The sequence below is a fragment of the Lactuca saligna genome, chromosome 5, assembly GCF_052625555.1.
Source record: "Lactuca saligna cultivar CGN05327 chromosome 5, ASM5262555v1, whole genome shotgun sequence".
Lineage (NCBI taxonomy): Eukaryota > Viridiplantae > Streptophyta > Magnoliopsida > Asterales > Asteraceae > Lactuca > Lactuca saligna.
Window position 1 is genome coordinate 5,168,096 of NC_136421.1, and position 24,172 is coordinate 5,192,267.

At 33.6% G+C, this 24,172-nt stretch overlaps 2 protein-coding genes across 3 annotated transcripts; both read left to right on the forward strand.

Annotated features, from left to right (window-relative positions):
* The first annotated feature begins 2,829 nt into the window (after positions 1-2,829).
* On the forward strand, positions 2,830-5,986 carry LOC144998016 (hydroxyproline-rich glycoprotein family protein). 2 transcript variants are annotated; one of them, XR_013660059.1, is made up of 6 exons: positions 2,830-2,987; positions 3,967-4,975; positions 5,061-5,210; positions 5,301-5,492; positions 5,623-5,759; positions 5,857-5,986. XR_013660059.1 is itself a non-coding variant. In XM_078957858.1 (5 exons), the coding sequence occupies exons 2-5, from the start codon at positions 3,986-3,988 to the stop codon at positions 5,701-5,703; spliced, it is 1,413 nt and encodes a 470-aa protein (XP_078813984.1). In that variant the 5' UTR covers positions 2,830-2,987; positions 3,967-3,985; the 3' UTR covers positions 5,704-5,986. The 2 variants fall into 2 exon arrangements, 1 of the variants encoding a protein (XP_078813984.1); XM_078957858.1 differs by having other exon boundaries at positions 5,623-5,986.
* Positions 5,987-14,940: 8,954 nt separating this feature from the next.
* Positions 14,941-18,605, forward strand: AT-HF (HIS HF). Its single transcript, XM_078957753.1, has 19 exons — positions 14,941-15,169; positions 15,265-15,347; positions 15,475-15,569; positions 15,640-15,743; positions 15,829-15,998; positions 16,087-16,201; positions 16,286-16,341; positions 16,422-16,460; positions 16,550-16,648; positions 16,808-16,870; positions 17,026-17,088; positions 17,195-17,277; positions 17,349-17,457; positions 17,524-17,577; positions 17,670-17,757; positions 17,830-17,867; positions 17,975-18,080; positions 18,156-18,322; positions 18,391-18,605. The coding sequence occupies exons 1-19, from the start codon at positions 15,010-15,012 to the stop codon at positions 18,448-18,450; spliced, it is 1,752 nt and encodes a 583-aa protein (XP_078813879.1). The 5' UTR covers positions 14,941-15,009; the 3' UTR covers positions 18,451-18,605.
* Positions 18,606-24,172: the final 5,567 nt, after the last annotated feature.

Consider the following 24,172-nt stretch of genomic DNA (forward strand, 5'->3'; position numbering starts at 1 on the left):
TGTAAAAAAAAAATAGTCGGATTCATATCCAAAACTTTAACAATTCCAGTATGTTTTGTTTATTTGGTTTTTAAGTTTTCTTTGTTTTGCGGTTACTGTGGACCTAATTACAGCATTGTACTTTCAATTTACATTGCTCTAATCTTTAATTTTGTATAAAGATAGTCAAGTAGGCCGGACATTCGGTATTCATATTTATTCGCATGTGTTAAATTATAACTGCATATATTAGTATGGATATCATATTTGGTATAAATAATTTTTGATAGACCATAATCATTTATGTATCAAATACTATGTTTAATTAACTTTATAGAATTTCACAATTCATTGATGTTAGTATTTAATTGAAATGACCATTTTGCCCTTACTTTTATTTTTGTATGTTTATAATTGTGTTGTATTTATTGGCAATGTACTTTACATTTTCTTTTTAAAACCTTTTTTTATAAATATATGTTATGTCTAATACAAATTATAAAAATATTCCCCATATAATAGCTACAAAATTTACTTTTCTAAAAAAAATTGACCTGTCAATCTTGATTTTACTATCAAGGTAAAAATATTAAAGTTATGGACCCTTAAAAACAACACAAATCCTAACAATTTCCATTCAATTGAAATGATTTTCGTAGATGAAAAGGTATATTCTACAATTTCATAGTAATTAGTTTTCTTTTAATTTTTTTTATTTACAATTTCATAGAATTGTAACTCTTATACTAATGTACTTTAAAAATTACATTTCTTTATTTTGTAAAAAAAATTAATTTAAAAAAAAAATTAATGACCATTAAATCCATTTTATTAGATTGTATGACTTATATAACAATAACTTCAATGTACTTTCAAATGTAAATAACTATAATTTGAGAAAATCGAATATTATTTTAAAAAATTAACATTTTAACAATTTATTGGTATTCTATGTTTTATAGCAATGTACTATGTAATAATCTTTGTTATAATTTGTAAAAGTGGAATGTTTTTAGAAACATCTTATGATTTTTTAAATTCAAGGATGATTCTCTAATTTTACATCTACACAGTTAACATTCTATAAAAGTATATCTTGGTTACGTATATGTTTAAAAAATTTTCAAAACAACAACATACTAATCTATGTTATAATTTACTTTAATTAATTTAGCATTTTTTATCATTTGATGTTCATAGGTTTATGGAGAACTCACGTTTGTCCATAAGAATTCCAAACATCCCACAAACTAGGCCCCAACATGTCCATGACCTATAATGTAAACAGAGAAAAAGAAATATTAGTATAGTTATTCATTTAAATAAACTAAAAACTCATCAAGTATTAGCATATACCATAACATAGTAATCTATTTGTTTTCCTTTATAATGAACTTTAGGCACTCCATGACTCCCACCCATAGTATTGTTTCACCAAGAAAAAACAAATCCACTTCTTTAAATTCAAAAAAGAACAATTTTAATCTGTTTACTAATCACAAAAACATAATGTGCACATACTTTTAAACTTGCCAGTCGTATGGAGGACCATAACTGCAGCCTTCGTTGTTTCTATGCTCAAACTTAAGAGCTACCTGTCACACGTCACAACCAAAATTAAAGAAGATGAATTGCAGAAATCAGATTTTATATAAAATGTAAGCTTGATTGTTTGATGCAAGAACATTACCTCTGTAGCACCAAGACCTGATATGCGATCAGTTCCACCAGATACACGACGACAAACAAATACCTGACCAAATCCACCTTTCCCTAATTTTCTTTCGACTTTATATTGAGGTGATCCACCTACTTGAACCTGAAAATCAATGCATTTTATAAGTAAAGAAGCATTACAAAAATCAAATGAGCAATAGACAAGATACCCTTTCATGAAATGGGGCGGTATTCCCTTATTCTTCCTGACCTGTAACCCTGTTAGCGCTTTAGCCACCGCTTACATCCGCCATTGCTACTTTGAATGCCTCTTCTCCAGTTTCCTCTGTTTGCTTTTTATCCTCCTCTGCTTAAGAAATGACAACCACCGACTATTTTGCTAAACCCTCTTTCTTCTTCTTAGTCGGCAACCTCAACTTCTTTTGTTGCTTCGGCTCAACACTAACCGCCGCCGCTTCCCTAGCTTATGTCGCTCGAGTTTTAACGTGATTACCCACCAAATGCTCTGATCGCTTATTGGGCCTACCTTCTCTCTTCTTCTTCTCGACTACAGGAGCACGTGCACGACGTACTCAAAATTCGTTCAAATTGGGGACAGAACAAATGGAAATGGAATAAGCCCTAAGTTGGAAATGAGGATGATGACGCGTGATTCACATCAGGTAATGACTTTAGGGTTGCAGTGGTAGAAGGAGAAAGAGAGTTGTTGGGATAGTATTGCTTTCTTCACCCGATTTCTTTCTGCATATACAACACACGTTACGAGTTACAGTTCGTATGGTTATCTTGGATCCGACTCCGACCCATTTTTAGCTTTGGATCTGGCCCGACTCATTTTAACTTTAATATCTTTAATTAAATTCACTGGTACACAATATGAACAAATATACAAATTATATTATAAAAAAATTATAATTCATAAGTTATCAAAATTAATGAAATATTATTTTATTAAATAATTAATTTTTAAATTCAATTCAAAATCAACACCCGTGGATTCCACGGGTTTTAACCTAGTTATTACAATAGTTAATATCTTGGTTTCTTTTGATATTTTTTTATCTATATAAAAGTTTTAAATATTTGAAATATTTAAAACTTTGAAAATCGTAATAAATTGATCTAAAATATTGTAAAAAAGAAAAATTAAAATGTTCTCATATACAAAATTCAACCTAAAACCTTCGATTCTGAAAATATAAGGCAAGATTTACCCTTTGAAAATCGTAACAAGTCTTCCAGTCCGGAGGACACTTTCCGTTCCCTACAACAATCGATCGACATCTGAGACTTCAAGCGAAAAGATTTTGAGGCGTCAACTTCTGCTTCCGGTATGCTGCATTATTTGATTTCGTTGTGCTTTTGTTGTTTTTGATGAGTTTTATTGTAAACCCCGTAAACACTACCACACTGTTACATGTAAAACTGCAGTGGGGTTCATAGAGTAGAATCCGAACCCTAGAATAAACCCTTGTTTGATGATGAACGTATGATGTTAATCGATTTCTTTTACTACAACTCGATTCATTTGATGAGTTTACCTCCTTTATATGTTACGAGCACCAAGTGTTCGATGAAATGCCCCAATGAAAGTATACATCTTTAGACACGGTATTTTCATCATTTTGCTTTTAATTGCTGTGGCGCTCTAGTTTTTAGAGCTTATCTGGTAAACCTATTATCGAAAATCGTTAACATTCTATCTCTACACGAAATTTCAGTGCTTTTCATTCAAAATTGATGTCTTGCATTGGCAATGTAGTGGTCTAAATGGCTTTATGCTAGATGCGGCAATTTCGATCCTTATGCATATTAACAGGTTAAATAAATAAGCTAAAGTGCATATTAATACATGTAACCTCCCCGTTACCTGTATCTCTCTACCCAGATGTTAACCTTATTGATTATTCATATCTGCTGTTTGATAATCTTGTCTGAAATCAGATATCATTTGTGCTTCTAGATGCAATGTTCATTTTATAACATCTAAGTATCCGAGCTAACTGGTAAATATCTGGTAAATAAATAAATTCAGAAAGCATGAATGAAGTAGATGAAAGTCACTGCAAATGCACAATATAAGTTTAGGTGTTTATCCATTGTAACTAAAACAGTTCTAAAGAAGAATTAGATAGCTCATCATGATATACCCAACAAAGTGTACTAAGTTCATTTTATTATGTAAAAACATGGTAATAGCTGAGTCACAAGATTAATGAAGCCTGTAACAAGATACACATATATCAAGAGTGAGAATCTTGATATTTTGGTTAATTATTGTTGAATCCGTGTATTTGAAACTTGTTTTAGGATCTGCATATAGCCAACCATGAGACGGAGCTTGGGAAAGCTTTCACAACCTGTCATCGGACACACGAGCAGAAAAGCCCTTGTCCTGTCATCATCTGATTTCTGTACATCTGCTGGAAATGATGGTGGCGGCAGAGGGCGGGGCCGAGGATCTGATTTCCCCAAGTTCGGTGTCATAGATTCTGTTCCTGGTAAGAATGAGCCGCCAACTCCTGAAGACAAGAAACCCTTCTCCCCTCCACTCGGTCGTGGTCATGGTCATGGTCGGGGCAAACCTCAATCTTCTTCTTTTGGAGCGTCAGGTGTCAATACTGTCACTGGTCGTGGTCGTGGACAAACGACACCTGTCCCACCTTCTCAATCTGATGATACTTCACAACCTAAGAGACCTATATTCTTTCGCAAGGACGGAGACGTAATTTTACCTCCAAAAGCAGAAACCCAAGAGAAGACTAAGACTAATCTCCCATCAAGCATTTTGTCGGTTTTATCCGGTGCGGGTCGTGGAAAGCCCGCCCAACCAACAGCAAATGTTGGCACTGAAAAGGGCGAGGAAGTAAATCGCCATATCAAACCCAGACAACAACAACAACAACAAGCAGTAGTAAAGCCTCGGTCAAGTTCCCCTAAAATGAGTCAAGAGGAGGCGATCAACAAGGCTAGGGGGATACTTTCAAGGGGCGGTGATGTGGTCGGTGAAGATGGTGGAGGGTTTAGAGGAGCGGGTGGTCGTGGTATGGGAGGTCAACGAGGAGGTTGGACTGGAAGGGGGAGGGGGAGAGGTAGGGGTAGGGGTAGGGGGAGAGGAAGGGGAATGTCTGAGTTTGATGAGAATGAGGAAGATGAGGAAGAAACAGAGCTTGACAAAGTGAATGCTGAAAAGCTTGCTAAATATCTTGGTCCTGAGAAGTTTGACATTTTGACTCAAGCATTTGAAGAAGCCAGCGCGAATGTGTTACCCTCTCCTGAAGAAGATGCCCATGTGGATGCAATGCATACCAATCTTTTGGTATGGACTCCTTTTCATTCAACTCAAAGTTATATATATATATATATATATATATTGTAACATAATTAGGTGACATATTTTGTAGTTGGAGTGTGAAGCAGAATACTTAATGGCTGAGTTTGATTCGAATCCTGACATTGATGAGAAGCCTCCTTTACCTCTTCGAGATGCTCTTGAGAAAATGAAGCCCTTCCTAATGGCTTATGAAAATATTCAAACCAACAAAGAGTGGCAGGTAAGTGAGGTTTTTTTTTTTTGTCTTTCTTTTCTGTTTGTAATTGACTGATTGGTGATTTGGTGGAATGGTGGTATTTTTTTATTTCAGGATGTTGTGGAAGAGACGATGAAGAATGTGCCTCTAATGAAAGAACTTGTGGAGTTCTATAGTGGGCCCAACACTAACAGGGTGACTGCTAAAAAACAAGGGGAGGAGCTTGAGAGAGTTGCAAATACTCTGCCTGCAACTGCACCTGCCTCTGTCAAGCGATTTACTGATCGAGCTGTTCTCTCTCTCAAGGTTTCACTTTTTTTTTACCTTTATGGCTTTATCAACTATTATGCTTGCTTTTTTGGTGTGGATAAATAAGGGTTTTGAGTTGATTCCTGCATATTTGATTTATATATATATATATATATTTGCACTGCAGAGCAACCCAGGTTGGGGATTTGATAAAAAATGTCAGTTTATGGATAAGTTGGTTTCCGAGGTTTCACAGACTTACAAATGAATCAGTCACACAGACACAGACAAACATTACTACTACTACTTATGGCCAATGCCATGGTAACATCACCCATCAACTGCAATGCTTTTTTCTTTTACTTGGTTATATACTTTTTGTAGTTTGTAATAATAATACATGCTTTGATTGATTCAACAGCATCCGCAAAGGGTCTCATCTCATGAGTTTGATTCCTCCTTTTTTTGTATGCTGAATTTGATAGTAACTCCATGATTTTTGTTCCTGGTACTACTTAAAAAAAAAGTTAATGGACTGTTTCTTTTCCACACTTAATGTGTTTGATGGGGTAAACACTTGATTTAGATGACTATACATGATCGTTTCTTTTTTACTTAATCTGGATAGAATGACTTAACGAGTTAAACCAAAAACTTGTCTTGTTAGAATAGATGAATATTGTCAAGAAAGTTGTTTTGGTAGAATGGTTATTTGGTATTATTAAAGCGGTTTATTTATTTATTTTTTTTTGTAGAAAAAAGGACAAACTTTATATGCATTCAACACTTTATCCACAAAACATTATTACTTAACCTGGTAATAAAAGGAAACTAACAAATAAGTCTTTATTTTATTTTATTACTTTTTTTGAAGGGTGGAATATAATTAAAAAAAGCTGGTGAGACACTAGAAAAACATTACAGCATACAACCAGGACCACTCAATCTAGTTTATCGAACTAAGCCTTGTCTATTCCAACAAACACATCTTATTAACCAGAGGCCAATCAACAAATCGGAACCTCTTTTGCATATAGCAATCTAAATTCAAATGATCCGCATGAAAGGGTAAAGAACCCATGGAAGAATGAGCCCTCTAACTGTAAGGTTACATGCCATCATAATTTTATTAAAAAACAACCTCCGTACAAAACAATTTACCTTTAAAGGCATCCGACTCTTCCAGTGAAAAACAACAAGACTCTCATTCACATACTATTCAACCATCAAACTCCTTAAGGTTCTGAACACTGAAACCATCTTTTTCATTACCTTTCCATACTATATAATGATAGTATTACATACATAAACACATGATTCAATTTGATAATCATTACAGAATCAGATCTAATTTTGTGAATGTCTGATTCAATGAGCATTGGTTATGTACATGTGACCGAAACCGAGTCAAACCCACTAGAATGCATTATCAAGCAACCCTTTAGCTTTTCTATTTCAATTTCGATGAAAAATAATAAACCAACATTGGGGTTAAATTCCCAGTTGAGGGCCGAGAAATTCTTTCATCCAATGGAAAAGATCTGAGAGCAAACAACCTAACATTTGGCATTCAATTTGACCAATAGTGGTTGCGGTAGAATCAACCTTGCAAGTCAAAGGAAGAAAGATCTTGAAGAGGAAAACAGTAGTAGCTTGGTAGTGGTAATTTTTTTAAAAAAATACATTTCCCTCTTCCATCTCTTCCTTCCACATGCATATGCATTTTCAGTCCAAAAGGCTAAATTTTAAATTATTATACTCAACCTTTGGTACTTCAATACAAGGTGATTGTCATCAGATAAATAACTAAACTTAGAAACCGGCAGCATAATTCCACATCAAAAACCACAAGGAACTTCAAATTTTATATTCTTAAAGTGAACACATCTTCCGACAGCTTTTAAGGTGTGAAGACACAACTGCTGCTCACTGAATGGGTCAGCGGTCATCCTCAAAACATCTCTTGATAAAGGAGTTGCTTCTAACTGCAAAGGAACATGACTGCAGATATCCAATATTTATTTTAATTCAGTAGCTAGCCAACCACGACTCTATTATTTTATTAATTAATAGATTATAGATAATGTGCACAACACAAAACGTAATTATTGAGTTTGAGTTTCACCACCTTGCATTGACATCACCGGCGGAGCATCAGTTCCATCCCATACAAAAACCATCCACTCACCTTCCCTAGCTTCACATATATGAACAACCTACACGTACATCACAACAAGCTCAAGGATGCAAAAAATATTTATAACATCAATCAAACAATGCCTCATCTGCATTGTGCAAAATCAGATTAACTAGTTAGTTGAACTATGAAGCTAAGAAAAATAAAAAAAATCTAGCCACCTTTAGTTTTTTTGAGAGACAAACACACACACACACACATATATATACATATATATATATACACACACACACATTGGAAAACTAAAAGAACATATATTTTGCCTCGAATTACCTTACACATCTGTAACACCCGTGACTTGAGGTGATAACGATCATTTAATTCCTTTATAATTAATTGTCGGACTTTGAGATTAAGATTGGATTATTGAGTTGGGCCTTAATTGAGTGGGCCGTTAGTGGGCTACCCAAAGATGTACGTTGGGCGTAAGCTTGGCGTACGCAGGGCGTAGTGCGTCATTGGATGTGGGGGGTTCATGAGCGTACGCGCGGCGTACCAAGGAGTACGCGCAACGTACGCGAGCAGACTCAAAACCCTAATTTTTAGGGTTTAAGCCATATAAATACATCCTTAAGTCCCAAACCCTAGCCTCCTTACCAGCCTCTTAACCTCAGAAACCCTAGAACGCCTACTTTTCCTCATCCTTGTGTGTTTTCGGCCTTGTGAAGCCATATAAATACATCCTTAAGTCCCAAACCCTAGAACGCCTACTTTTCGGCCTTGTGTAGTAGGAGGGACTTGGTGAAGTCAAAGCAATCTGTTGGGCTTATTGTGTTGCGTCTTAGGTCATTTTGTATATATCCGGATTGGACCTATCCATCCGTGATTATCTCTTAGGGTTAGACTATATATATGCATGCATGTATGCATTATGCGAAGACGTTCTTTTATATATACGCTTGAGTTTTGTAACCCTAATACACCTCTACAGTCGAAGTTCTTAATCGAGCTCTTCTGAGGTTTTGAAGTATTAAATCATTCGACGTATTCAAGCCATATTTGTGTTTACTTTACGTACTTGTTTGTTTGCATGTTTAGAATCAATCGATCCTGAAAGAACTATGTTCTAACAATTGGTATCAGAGCAGGAGGCTGTGTGATCAATACACATTCCTTCTGTATTCAGAATTCGTCAGGGTTTCCGCTTTTATCGTATAAATAACAAGTCGTCTTCTTTGTTTCGACGACAACTTTGTTCTAGATAAAACCCTAATCTCAAGTTTACAGGTTTGATTCTAAAAGCTCACCATGTCTCACGAAGATTCGCAAACAAATCCCATCAACATCTCAAACAACATTGGATCTACAACCAGGATACACATTCTGTACACTCAAGACTACGAAGTATGGGCACATCACTTTGAAGACTATGTGGTTTGATCTGAAGAAAACGGATACCTAATATGGGAAGCTATCACTCTTGGGCCGTTTGTTCATTCAGGAACAAACAACACTATCAAGACGCAAAAGGAATACAACAAGTTGATTGCTGATGAACAGAAGATGCCACAGGATGAAAATGACAAGCTATTATGTAATGTGAAGGCCATGAGAATGATAAGATTCGCTTTGCAATCTGAAACTTTTCGATTGGTAAGTTCATGCACGACGGCTAAAGAAATCTGGCACAGGTTGAAGGAGCTTTACTCGACTAATGAAGATATGGAACACTCTATTCAAACCTTGTTGCTGTCAGAATTTGGAGTTTTCGAACAGAAACCTGAAGAGAAGCTAATTCAGACCTTTGATCGATTCAATCATCTCTTAAGTAAGATGAAAAATCATGGAATAGAGAGGAAGTTGATTGAGCAGAAAGTAACGTTCATGAACGGACTCAGACCAGAATGGATGACTGTGGTTTCTACTGTAAAAGCGCATGAACAATTCAAGTCTTACTTGCTAGCGAAACTGGTTGGAATACTCAAGTCCCATGAAAGTGTTGTAACCAAAGAAGCAAAGGTGATTTCTGATGTAGGATCTTTGGCTCTTGTCTCAAAAGCAAAAGGTGTTGCAGAAGAAGAAGATGAGTCGGATCTGTCTGAGTGTGACCTTACAAGTGAGGAGTATGCTATGATGGTCACCAATCCGAAGAAGTTTGCAAGAAGAAAATTTCCGGTCAGCAAGAACCGAAACTGGCAGGGAAGTTATAGCTCTGAAAAGTTGAAGGATGAAGCGAAGGTCTCTTCTCAAAAGGATGAAGACAAGAGGGAGAGAAAACTTGCAGGAGACTCTAGATATGACTGCAATTACTGCCATGGCAAGAACCACTTTGCCAAGGATTGCATGCTTAGAAAGATGGCTGAGAAAAGAGATGGTGAAGATGATGAGGCGTACTACAAGCGCAAGCTGGAAGAAATCAAAAACAAGAAAATAGCTAACGGAACAAAAGGTACAATGAATGCTTTAATTGTGCAGGAAGATGCTGATGAAGATGAGTTTGGTGGTGTATAAGTTTGGTCAACCGACTCTGAAGATGAAGAGGTGAGAAAACCCTCTCATGGAAAGGCTTATGTAGCAAAGGAAGGAGGTTCGGCTGGGAAGTGCTTTATGGTCACTGTTGGATCATTAACCGAAAGTACAATTGAAGAACCGAATCTGATTAATAACAAATGTTTTGCAGCAAAGCCAGTCAGTGAGCAGATCAACGACTGTGATCGTTTGATCAAAAAGGTACAATCCATTCTTGAATCACTTAAAGTTCCAATAACCAATTATGAAGAAGAATTAAATGAATTAAAATTTAAATTCACCAACTAATGGAACCTTACTCCTGGAGTCTATGTTTTCAATTGCTTTTAGTCAGCAGTATTACTGCAGAAGTATATGTTATTTTCCCCTAGTATTTTTACTTGTGTTTTACTTATTTTTCCTTTAAAGTCAATACTGTATTTTGGGGAAAATTTCACTTTAAAACATAAACTCGTCAGGTCCTGGTAGAAGATTTCTTTTAATTAGAAAATATAGGATTTTCTGGAAAGGACACTAATACACCGTAGATTCTAAACTACTAACTTTCATAAAGTTATTTTGAATAAAAATGTGTATTTATACAAATGACACTAAATACTTATGAACTCACCAACATTATAAAAATGCTGATACTCGCTTTCAAAATAACTTGTATTCTCAGGTCGTCGATAGACAGGTACATCCCGGGAGCAATTGCGGAGGCAGCCTAGTACCGAGCTGCATCTATATTATTTCTTGTATTACTTTGTTGTTGCCATGAGATGTAAACTATGTAAAACTATTACTATTAATGCAATGGTTGTTGTACTTTGATTACTATACTGCACATGTTGTGATACTTGATATGACGTCATCCACCCCAGAACGTTTCCGCCGTACCAGTTTTGGGGTGTGACAAATGCCACTGCAAGGAAATATAAAATAAGATAAAATCAAAATTTTTCTTTATTTATAAAAAATTTCGGAAAACTTGTCCTTACAATGCAAATACATATGAAAACTATGTTACTAAATATTTATAAGCAATCTATCATAACTCCTAAGTAGCATTGTAGAAGCTTAAAAATCCGATAATCGAACCATGCGATCGAAATCCATATCTTCGTGATCATACTCTGCTTACTCTTCCTTTAAGCTTACTTTCTTTTCTTCAATCCTAAAAAAACATCAAAATGCAATCTTACCAGACCATGTATTAAGAATCTATAAATAGGAACTTAATAGAATTAGACAGTGCACTTACCTGAAGCAGAGTTAAACATTTTGACTTTACCATATTTGTGGTCCTTGAGGTAGATACGACAACTTCGCAACCAATGCCCCTCGTTTTGGCAGTAGAAACAAGTGGACTATTTGGCACTTGCACACGGAACTATCTCAGAACTGGCTTTTATCTTATGATCAAAACTTCTGACCATGACCAATTCCTTTCCTTTAGGAGAAGGAATCATTCCTGGGATATCCATGTCATTGCCTATATCTATGGCAACTTGGGAAGTAGATCTTCCAATCAGGTTTGCTTTACCAGTGCGCCAAATCATTGATGATCATAGTTGTTAGTAATAGACATCTACAAGGGATAAATTCAAGTTTAGTTGATTTAAGTCCCTAATATAACACCCAAAATGAAATATTAAGGTTAGGACCCAATACAATATTTCACAATTCGGAAGAGGGATGCCATAATCCAACTGCAAAATATTTGAAGGTAGGTAAGTGATGATTTACCAATTTCCGCCATGAAAAACGAAAATGAATATTAGGTTTTAGATGAATTGAAATTCCTAGATTCTTTGAGATTCATTGAACGTTTCAATGACATGTTTAATCTCGATTATATCATCTCAAGTTTGTGATTGGAATGTCGAGGATCACAAACAAGGTGTGAATAACCATGCAAATTAGCTTGGTACTATCGATGTTACATATCACCTAATCAATGTGTCGGTTAACCACACATGCTCCATTGATCCATGATTAACACCAAGCTACCCATTGCCACCCTTGATAGTCCCAAATTAGTGTGCCGGTTAACCACACATGCTCCACTAACGACTTAGCAAGGTGCAAATTGCAATTTAATGGCTTAGCACCAAATTCGCATTTTTCCTAAGTAACTAAGAATGAGAATTTATAAATGTTTAGTTACTTGGTATTTTCATTATACTTTTAATAGATGTTTGTGTCCTATCATACCCGTTTGGCTAACGACCCGCCACCAATCAAGTAAGCGGGGGTGGGAGTGGACACCCATTAAACCACTATTTTATAGGCAGTAACCTTATACCCTTTATAGACCGACTTCGTGAATGAAGCCTACTAATGGTAATACTGACTTTTAGCTTATACATATATAATATATTAGACTTTTAATTTTATATAGTATAAGGGTGTATTTTAAACTTTTAATATACTTGATGGTTTAATCTATTATAAATTATACTCTTAATTTAATTAAACTTAAACCATATGATTATATATTTACAATACTTTTTTAATTAAACATTTAACTAATTACTAATAAAGTCAATAAGAGTTAATTGAACTATTCAAAAACATCAAGATGCTAAATCAAATTAAAACTATTTAATTAATTTTAAGTTATGAACCGAGTTACATTTTTTGAAAACTTTTCAAATTACTAGGGTTTCTATGAATTCAATATTTCTTAATTGAGGCTTTTCAACTTTTAAAACTTGATGGCAAGTTTGGTAATTCTTGAAAAACTTTTGAACTTCATAACTTAAGGAGTTAATTTGTTTTATGAAGACGAGACTTTTTAAGTTCCATAACTTATGAAACTCTTAAAAAACATTAAGATCAATTTCACTAATATTTATTTGTAACTCCTTATAAAAACCTTTTGAGTTCCAAATTTGATGACAAAATTTTTAACTCCTTAAAACATTTAGATCAAATTATAAACTTAATAAAACAACCATTTTATTTTTTACCAATTTGATCATAATACAACTTTTGTAGTAAGATAATTTCAAATCAAATTACACTAATAATTAGTTTATCATATAATCTAGTAACTATCTTAAAATTTGACAATTTATCTTTTTTTAGTTTTGGATGATGGAAATCATTACCTTATCACAAAAACAATTTTTAATAGTCAAAACAGTTTGTGGTAATGATTATAATCCAAAACTTGGCCAAAAAACTAAAAAAAATCGTCCACTGAACAGTCACCACGTCGTGGTAACTTTGACCACGTTGTGGTGATCATGCAGGCTCCAAAAAAACAAATTATCTTGCTTTGAACAATTAAATAATGCATCAATATAACAGAAAACACCCATTACTCTGATACTACTGTTGAGTTTTGTCTACTATAACACTTCTATGGTGCACATACAACCATAATAACTTTGGATCTAAGTTTTCTCTAGTTATACACGCAACAGAAATTTCCAAAGCTTGAAGCCTACAATTAGCATACAATTTGACATATAAATCATAAAAGTAAGTTAGAAGATTACATCTTTGTTGTAGCTTGTAGGAATTGGTCTTTCAAGAGCCTAGCACCTCAAGTGTGATGCCTCAAATGTATTATAACAAACCAAGAACAAGAGAAGGAATTTGAGAGAGAAGTTGGAGACTCAAAATCAATTATGATTATCTAAGAACACATAGTGCACGGTTTTGCCTTTAGAGGAATACATATATAATGTAGAATTCCAAGAGTCATAAGCAAACCCTAATTCTTACACTTATGCTTATGATCTATAACTTATATGGACTAATACTTCATGGACTTTCACATAAGCTTAGCCCAATTACAAATTAACCATGAATCATTAGCCCAAACCTTACCTCTCACTGATTTACATAATTAGTCCCCGTTAATTTAATTAGTCTCTTTTGATCACTAAATTAATTCCAAATAAATTATTGATCAATACTAATTAAATAATATGATTTCTCAATTAATATATTATACTTATAATATATTAATAAATCACAAATAACATATTTCTCAAATATCCATCTTATCAAATTGTTCAAGAGTGTTACAACCCAAATGAACCATGCTGTATCAGTGTATCGGATCAAGTACATACCAATTATAGTTATGTGCTTAGACAAATTGTCCAACATGGCGAACATTGGTTGTTGACGGTGGTCAGTTCTTTCCCTTCTATTCTCTTCCTTGGTGGTGGTCGAACTAGTGATGGTGGTGCTGTCCCTCGGAAAAAAGCAATGGTGATGAACAATTGAGCACAATGGTAGGTGGTTGGAGGTGGCTGTCGGACCTGTTTTCCGGGGAGGTTTTGGGTGGTTGTCTTTGGAGGTTTTATGTTAGGAATGAGGGGAGTCATTTGGTGTGGATCTTGTCTACAAAGGTTGACGGAAGTGAACTCCGGTGAGATGGCACACATCGACAACGATGGTTGTTTCTTATTTTCAGAGAGAGAGAGAGAGAGAGAGAGAGAGAGAGAGAGAGAGAGAGAGAGAGAGAGAGGTCCCATATTTTTTATTAATAAAACTTTAAATTAAATAGAAAAAACATAAAAAATTATAAAAAGAGTATTTTAGTCTTTTCAATTTAGCGAATGACCAAAATCACAAACAAACTACCTCAAAAGAACCATCAATCCAAAAAACTATGAACTATAGTTCGGACTAAAACTAAAAAAAATATATACATACCATAAAAGATAGTTTTGTAGATACATTACTAATTTACTATTACATAAATTTTAACAACAATTTTCAGCCCAAAAGTGGTCATCGTACTACATTCTCACATTGGATTAACATACCGGGTACAGAAAATCTTGGCCCATAAATTTGAAAGGGCCGCCAGTGTGTGCTCGGTTTTAGGTAGGTTCCTGACTTGAATTGAATTGAAGCAGGGGCTGAGAAGCTGAGTAACAACCGTGCATTGGAAGGGGAAAAATGGAGGCGGCGACGTTCGGTTCTTCGCAGTTCACCAACATTTCTGGTTCAATGGTTTCACGGAGGAGTTTGCTGCTTAAATTGCATAGAAATAGCATCACTTTCAAATCTCCACCGAAATTCTCTGTCCGCGCTTCTGCTGTTGGAGGCGACGATTCTGGTTCTCTATACGCTCTCTCCATTTTATTAGTCTTCCGTCAACTTCTGCACATATCGATTCTATTTTTAATACTATTTGCTAACTTGCATGTGCAGCCGTGACTCTCCTTGATTATGGTGCCGGTAATGTTCAAAGTATCAGAAATGCAATCCGGTATCTCGGTCTCGATATCAAAGATGTAAGTTCTTCTGAGCTTCTTTCGGTCTATTTTCTACAACGGCATTTCCGAATTCCGATTCATATGGTGAATATGAAATTTGGGTGTATAACAACAACGCCATATATTGTAATACATTATTGTCCAGGTTGAAACACCGGAGGACATTCTGAATGCAAAGCGCCTTATTGTTCCTGGTGTTGGAGCATTTGCTGCAATGATGGACGTCTTAAACAACAACGGGTAACTTTTACATCATATTTACAATGTTTTTTCATCCATTAACAAACAAAATCCATTTTGATTGTTTTAGGATGGCTGAAGCACTCTGCACTTACATAGAGAATGATCGCCCATTTTTAGGGATTTGTCTTGGTCTGCAGCTACTCTTTGAGTCAAGTGAAGAAAACGGGCCAGGTGAGTAGTTGGTTGCAACTCTGTTCTATTAAATGACTGAATATTTGTCTTGAATCAATGATTTATTATTGTTTGGTGTTTTCAGTGAGAGGTCTTGGTTTGATTCCTGGGGTGGTTGGACGTTTTGATTCTTTGAATGGTTGTAGAGTGCCTCATATTGGCTGGAATGCTTTGCAAATCAAAAAAGATTCAGTTATTTTAGATGATATTGCAAACCGCCATGTATATTTTGTTCATTCTTATCGTGCTGTACCCGTATGTTTCCTTGTCTTGTTTATCCTGCTTTTTTTGTTTCTTCACCAAATACCAATTATACCCCTGACCCTGGTTTTATACACAACAGTCTGAAGAAAATAAAGAGTGGGTTTCATCCACCTGCAACTATGGAATTGACTTCATATCATCTGTTAGGAGGGGAAATGTGCATGCAGTTCAATTTCACCCGGAAAAAAGTGGAGGTAAGTTCCATATAAATTGTTTTATTTTTAGGGTGGTTTTTACTTTTTATGACGTTTATTTTTAATCATTAAAAAAATTATCAGATGTTGGTCTTTCGATATTACGGAAGTTCTTGTTACCCAATTCTTCTATTGCTAAGGTTACCTTTGAGCTTTTGAATATTGAATTTGATATATATATGTGTATATATAACAATGTAATGCCCTAATGTGAAGACAGAAGCCATTGGAAAGGAAGGCTACAAAGCTTGCAAAGAGGGTGAGTTGTGGAATTGTAATGCTTTTGTTGTTATAGTAAATGTTGATGATATTTGAAGTAATGGTTGGCACAATTGTAATGAGTTTCAGGTAATTGCTTGTCTTGATGTGAGAACAAATGATAATGGTGATCTTGTTGTGACTAAAGGAGATCAGTATGATGTGAGAGAGCAGACAAAAGATAACGAGGTAATTTGATGATGATATTATATAATAATACAAGAATCATAGATAAGTAGAGATGGAAACAGCATTTAACAAAATAATATTTTTATGAAAGATGGGTTGAAGATATATTATGTTTTTGTAAGCAGAATAATTTAGAGTGGTATTTGTTATGTTGTATAGGTGAGAAACCTGGGTAAGCCAGTTGAACTTGCTGGACAATATTACCTAGACGGGGCTGATGAGGTACTTACTGTCTCTTTCTTACATATTTACATATTACATATTACATATTGGGCTCTGTTTTTTTTGATTGGATGGAATGGAATGACCCATTCCATTACTGAGTTTTGATTATTTGTGGATTCTAAGAGATAGTAACATTAACACACACGTTGCAGGTTAGCTTTTTAAATATTACCGGTTTTCGAGATTTCCCTCTTGGAGATTTGCCAATGTTGCAGGTATGTGTTTTGACTTTTGACTTACAAAGAGATTAACCTTATCGTAATAATAATAATAATAATATAAGAATATTTATTTAATTGTAATTGTAATTGTAATTCATAGATATTGAAATACACATCGGAGAATGTTTTTGTACCACTTACAGTTGGTGGTGGTATCAGAGATTTCACTGATGGAAATGGAAGGTACTGTTAACTGTGCTTATATAAATACGAGGTTAATAATTAATTTAATAACTGTTTATTACTATATATAGGTACTATTCTAGTTTGGAGGTTGCTTCAGAATATTTCAGATCTGGTGCAGATAAGATATCTATCGGGAGTGATGCTGTTTATGCTGCAGAAGAGTATCTAAAAACAGGAGTAGGCAACTAACTTTCATCCTTTATATTTTATTTTACATAATTCATGTGCTTGTGTTTTTGTTAGGTAAAAACGGGAAAGAGCAGCTTAGAACAGATTTCCAGAGTCTATGGGAATCAGGTAGGTGATACGACAATCAAAAAGAGTAAATACTGAGTCTATTATATACAAAGAAAAGAAACACATGTAAATATGTTATGTTAATTGTAAAGGCGGTGGTTGTAAGCATTGATCCACGTAGACAGTATTTGACAAGTGAAGATGAGGTTGGATTCAAGGCTGTTAAACTAGAAAACTTGGGTGAGTAACAGGAAATTATACAGTATATTTTATGTTAATAATTTTGAATATATAAATATTTGGTTTTGTTAGGCCCAAATGGGGAAGAGTATGCCTGGTATCAGTGCACTGTAAGTGTTGTTACTTTTAACTGCATGCACCAAATAGTAATACTTGTTCATTTTTACCAAAAAAATAAATATATATATATATATTATTTTTATTTATTAATTAACAGGTGAATGGTGGACGAGAGGGTCGTCCAATTGGAGCATACGAGCTTGCCAAAGCTGTTGAAGAGTTGGGAGCTGGTGAAATTTTGCTCAACTGTATCGACTGTGATGGTAACTACTCGATATTTATTTATTTATTTTTTTGAAAAACTGAACGTTTGAGTTTCTTTAATAAAAAAATTTCAGGTCAGGGAAAAGGATTTGATATCGATCTGATAAAACTAATCTCGGATGCTGTGAGCATTCCAGTGATTGCAAGTAGTGGTGCAGGAACTGCTCAGCATTTCTCAGAGGTTTTTGAAAAGACAAATGCTTCTGCAGCTCTTGCTGCAGGCATTTTTCACAGGAAAGAGGTATTGCACTAGTCTTTTACAGAATATATATTCTATATTAATATTTTTCATTTGTTATTTGTTTTCAGGTTCCGATTGAATCGGTAAAAGAGCACTTGTTAAAGCAAGGGATTGAAGTTAGGATGTAGCCGAGCCATGTGTCAACCAACACCTGGCCAACAATAATTTATATCAAACTTTCCAATTCAGTATCATGGATCCTTTACTGTACCATAAATATTGCAACTTATTTTCTTTGCGGGCCAATGGTTTCTTTATTATGTTTTGTATGATATTTTTGTAACTTTTGTTGTACCTTGTTCATTCTTCCTGTACCTTTGTGATATTGTTTGAAATTGTGATTGTTAAAATAATCTTGATAGCTTCCAAAGATTTATCAAAACTAAAGTAAAAAATGTCCAACATCTAAAGGGAATTTGAGATAACTTCTTACGTATAGATCCAGAGGTTGAAAAGAAAGTTCTAATAGACGTAGGCTTTAACTGTATCGAGCTTGAATTCAGATTTTAGGCTTCTCTAATTAAGTATTAATTGCAATGAGCCAATGAAGTAACATTACAAAATAACTACTACTTAGTATTTCTTTCTCCTTCACTTATTTTTTAGAAATAAATCAACCACTGGTTTCATCCAAACTTTATATAATGGTTACGATTTCAGAGAACTATGTCAAATCGTCATAATCTCGAATTACTTCGGGGTATATTGTAGAATGTAAAATACTAGTAATATTTTTGGTGTGTTAATATTTGAATCTTGAACCTACTTAGAACACCAGAAATATCTTTGACGTGTCAATGTTTGAATTCTTAACCTATTCTGAAAAATTAAACACTAATCAGGACAAATAGTATTTCATTGTATTTATTACATGGCATATCACATAGGATAAATTGCATAACACTAGAATTTTATCGAAATGCCAAATTTAAACCATAAACCTCTTGCGTCCATTTTGTACCTTCACGATTAAACTCTCATATTTGTTTTATTTTAACCACAAGTTTTTTTTCTTGAGGAGTGAACAAAAAAAATGGTGCCACACGTAATAATCATATTTTATGAAATTATCATCATATGACCATAATCTTCGAAAAGACCATTTTAAAAAATAAATTCTGACATAAAGGTGCTTTGAAAATCAAATTTTTTGAATTCTGACATAAATATGTTGAAGTCTTTGATTTTTTAAATATGATTTTCTGATGTGAAATTATTTCGAAAACAATTTTATTATAATGTTTGAATCCGTGCCACCTTGATTAACAAAAAATTATTCCTAACTAAAAGTAATTTTGAAATTTGATTTTCTATTAATTTTGAACCTAGTTATTATTCACGAAGTAGACTTTTTGTGAAAAGGTGGTTTGAAAATTTATAAAAATTTCAAAATATCTCTCCATTTAGTCCATTTAATTTTACATCTTCTGTCTATTTAAGGGTATATTTTTGTGATTCAATACATTATTAGTGTACAACTGTATGTAACATAAGAGCCTTCTTAATGAGATGTGTTGGGGCGTACAAATAAACACCATTCACATTCATTCGCAAAGAGATTATCAAAATAAGAAAATCCTCCTGCTAGAAGAGATCTATGAATCTCTAGTAGGCCAATGACACACAACATGTGGTCCACAATGCTTGAATAATGATCTATAATGCCAGATTCTTAAACGACATTAACAAGTCTAAATGATTAAGTTGTTAGAGATCAAGCTTTTTGACTTAATTCTTAGTAGTAAAATATGGTTGGGTTTAGGCAGATAGTAGGGATATAACAACAATAACAACAATTTAGGAAATTTATATCCACTTCTTGGTTCGATGGCAATTTAGACGAAAATGTGTTGGAGACTAAATTTTTACACAGATTGTCATCGTCTAAGAAGTAGTTATATATTCATAGATTTTTAGAAAAATGTTGTTACGAAAATCACAGTAAGAAACAATTTATATTCCTTTCGATTTGTGGTATGTACACATTAGTTAAATTAATAATTTAAGATGCTTTCTAGGAGTTCTTATTTATAATATTCCATTTATAAGTTATTATTCTTTTCAAACAAAGTCAACTAATGGAAATACAACCATCATAAAATCCTATTTTACATAATAAAACACTTTTATTTATAACCAAATTTCTTCTGTAACATATTTCTTAGATAATGGATTATTACGCGCCAAAAAAACTAGAAATGAAATTATATATCTTGTTCAACAACCTCTTTAGTGAAAGATTACTTCCCAACATTAGAGGTGACAAAAACTAACACTTAATCAACACAAATCCGATATGAAATTAACTGGTTTTAGTAAGAGTTTTCAACCCATTTTATTAAATGATTAAGGTTTGGATAAGACTTAATTTATATGCAAGTTTCTTTTTTTGATAAATAAGAAAGATCCAAATCCAAAACGAGATATAAAAAGAAAAAGTACTTCGGTTGAGTCACTTTGTAAAGTTTTGGTCGGCCACTCCTCCTCATGATGTCTCCCTACACCTTCCAACTCCTACCTTTTCCACTTATGTAGTGTTTTAACCCAAAATGATACGACAAATTTACAAGGTCTATATCCTTACTGTTTGAGTGTCAAACCAACAATAAAGGAATAAAATAATAACAATTTAGAACAAGTCACTGCTACAATATATTAAGAGATAATATAGAATAAACAGGGTTGAACCACTGAGATACGAGACTTATTGTTTAAACATATTGTCACACAACTCAATATTATTTGTTAAAACGGAGGAGTTTTGTTGACATCAAGTTTAACTTCATCAATAGATAAATTAAAAATTACAATTCAGAATTTAAAAGACTTTATGATTTTGATTTCTATTCAAGTACTATGTTGTAAGGTGTAATATGACAATAATTCATATTCAGTCTAGATTGATAATCAAGATATTAATAAGCTCTAATATCTAATATCCAAATTGACAAAAATATTTTACTCAAAACATGATTCTTAAGTAAAACTTCATCTAGTTGATTTAATACAAATATGCTATTGGATTAAATCTTACTAATGACTTTAAATCCATGCAATTAATACCTATAATATTCAATATTCCTCATATGATTGGGAATGTAAAAACATCTATTCTTTGACTTCACTCACTTTGATTCATTTGAAACCAAACTGTCACCAACATCAAATAACAAAACATTTACGAATTTCATAATTTGACTAACAAAAATGATATGAACCCTAATTTCATTTATCAAGTGAAAAGAGTGCAAATCAAATATAATGAAAACCAAATCAAAGATTACTAACTAACAAGAATGATAGAAACATAGAGTCTAGTACATATCACAATCTAAACAACTAGTAATTAAGGATCTATAACCGGAAATGATGAGAAAAGTTAGCCACACATGACTAACTTAGAATACAAATTCAACAAGATTTAATCTTAAAACGAACTTACAAAATCAAAGAAAAAATGTTTCCAAAGTGCTAAATGATGATATGATCTTTCAAAATCGCCCCTTCCAAGTCCTTGGTCGAAGACCCCAAAAAAATAACAAGAAATCTCCTTTTAATCGTAAGTTGCAAATCTAAGATAACTACCAGATCATGTTACACAACCCATGTAATGACATGCCTTACATTACATGTAACAACTCGTGTAAAAATTATTCAATTTAACCTGATCAATGACATGACACATTTACAACTCCTACCTTTTCCACGTAACAACGAGAGTACCAAAGCGTGGTTCGTGTTTTAACCTGGTTAATGTCCATTTTTTGATTTTCCAAACTATTCAATTTAGCTCCAAAAATTTCGAAACTTTAATGAGAGCTCCCTCGAACATCCTAAGCATGCTCCAATCTTCATATCATCTAGAAACATCCACAAAACCGTGAAAAGTAGATAGATCCTTGATTTGTCTCGAAAATACAAAATACTTGTAAAATTACACAAAAATACAATGCAATGCTATAAATAAACATGAAATGAATATGTAAAATGGTGCAATTTATGTACCTAAAACTTATCATCTAACTCGACATAAAAATTAACGAGTCGACACACCACGCTATGTTATTAAACAACAATTTATAGTCAAGCTCTCTCAACACGTTTAATATTTAAACTCGACATGAACCCGATACAACCCAATTATTGTGAAACAAAAGACTAGTAATGAATTTTTATCTCTTTTTTGAGTATCCACACGTGAAAGTTTATTGGTACTTTCACTTAGAAGATTGTCAAAACAAGAGATAGAAAAACATTAATGTTGTATATCTCCCTAGGGATCCTATCTACATCCTTCTAGATCCTACTTTTACTAGATCCTTCATATGGGACGTTTTATTACCAAAAAAACAGTTCTCACGCAATATTGGCGATGAATCTTGGCAACAAAATCCACCAAGGCCTTTAACTCCAATTATAGGCAACATTCCCTGAGCCTAAAAGGCACCATGTCATATACATGAATGTCTGATTCGTTGGCTCCATTTTTCTTGTTTTTGTAATTTCTTAGAGCGCACACACATGGATTTTTTGTCCCCCCAAAGAAATTAAGATTAGTTAAAAGTCATAAGAGAATTTGAAAATAGTCTATGGTTTTCGAAGAAAGAATAATGTACATCTTTTTGCAAAAAGATTTTGAAGAAGGAACTTCATCAAATTAAAGATTTGTATAATGATTTTCGAACATGTTTTAAAGGATTTTTTCATAGATTTTCAAAGGGAAATTTTCGAAGCTATGAACAATATTGTGAAAAGGATATCACCTTAAATAAATAAAGGACTTCGAAAAAGCTATCTTTGGAAATCATCACTTCGAAAATATTACGAAAACAGTAGAGTATCAATTTGAAGATCCAGATTTTCGAACATCTGGAATTTATGGCAAATCAGGAATGATAAGATCTTCAAGGGAATTGGAGTGCATCCGACGAAAATTGCAGACAATATGATCTCTCTCGTATGTTTGGTGCAAGCATAGAGGTGGACTTGGTTGTGGGAATTGGATCGAGTGGAGTATATTGCCTTTCACTCATCTCTCATCTTAATCATGTTTATTTTTTTCTTTTGTTTTGTTTTTCTTGTTCCATTGCTCTGTTTTTGTTTGTATTTTTGACTTTTGGGTTGTTGTAGCTTCTTGCTATGCGTTTTCTTTAATGATATTTGCATTTTCTAAAAAAAACGTGGAGCTAATACAACAAATGGAACCGAGGAAAACATATCCTCCATCCTACTAAATTATTGCAAAAAAAATAAATTATTTTGCAAGTTAAACCGAACAAATTTCAACTGAATTTATTTTTGTTAGGGATTCAAAGTTTTACATAGTGTTTAACACAAATAAAAGCATCAATGATAATGAGAAAGATATTATTGTGATGCTTAAACAGTTAAACCACCAAAAAAGTTATTAACGTACGCTCGTTTGATGGTTTGAGTGTTTGGGACTTTGGGGGCGTTGAGCAAAATAATCGTTGTAGTCGAACCGATTTGGAACCACATACGCAATTTGAATTGGTTTCCGGTTACTTTATATCTATAAATTCGGTTCTTTATTTTTCGGTTCCGCATCTAGTTGATCTAGTTCTAGAACTGAGCTCCTCTTTAGTTCTATCACTGATCAGTAACTTTTAGGCATATATAAATTTTATATTTTTATTACCAATTTTTCGTAAATAAATAAAAATGGTATTTGGATGAATGTAGGCAATTCGTTATTTCTATCAAACTCAATAAAATGATAAAATCTTATTAATCGAGCTAGAATTACTCGGCTTGATTTGTTCGCCTTTGTATCCTGGATGGCTGCATGCATTAAATTTTACCCAAATAAATTATAATATGAAAACTGCA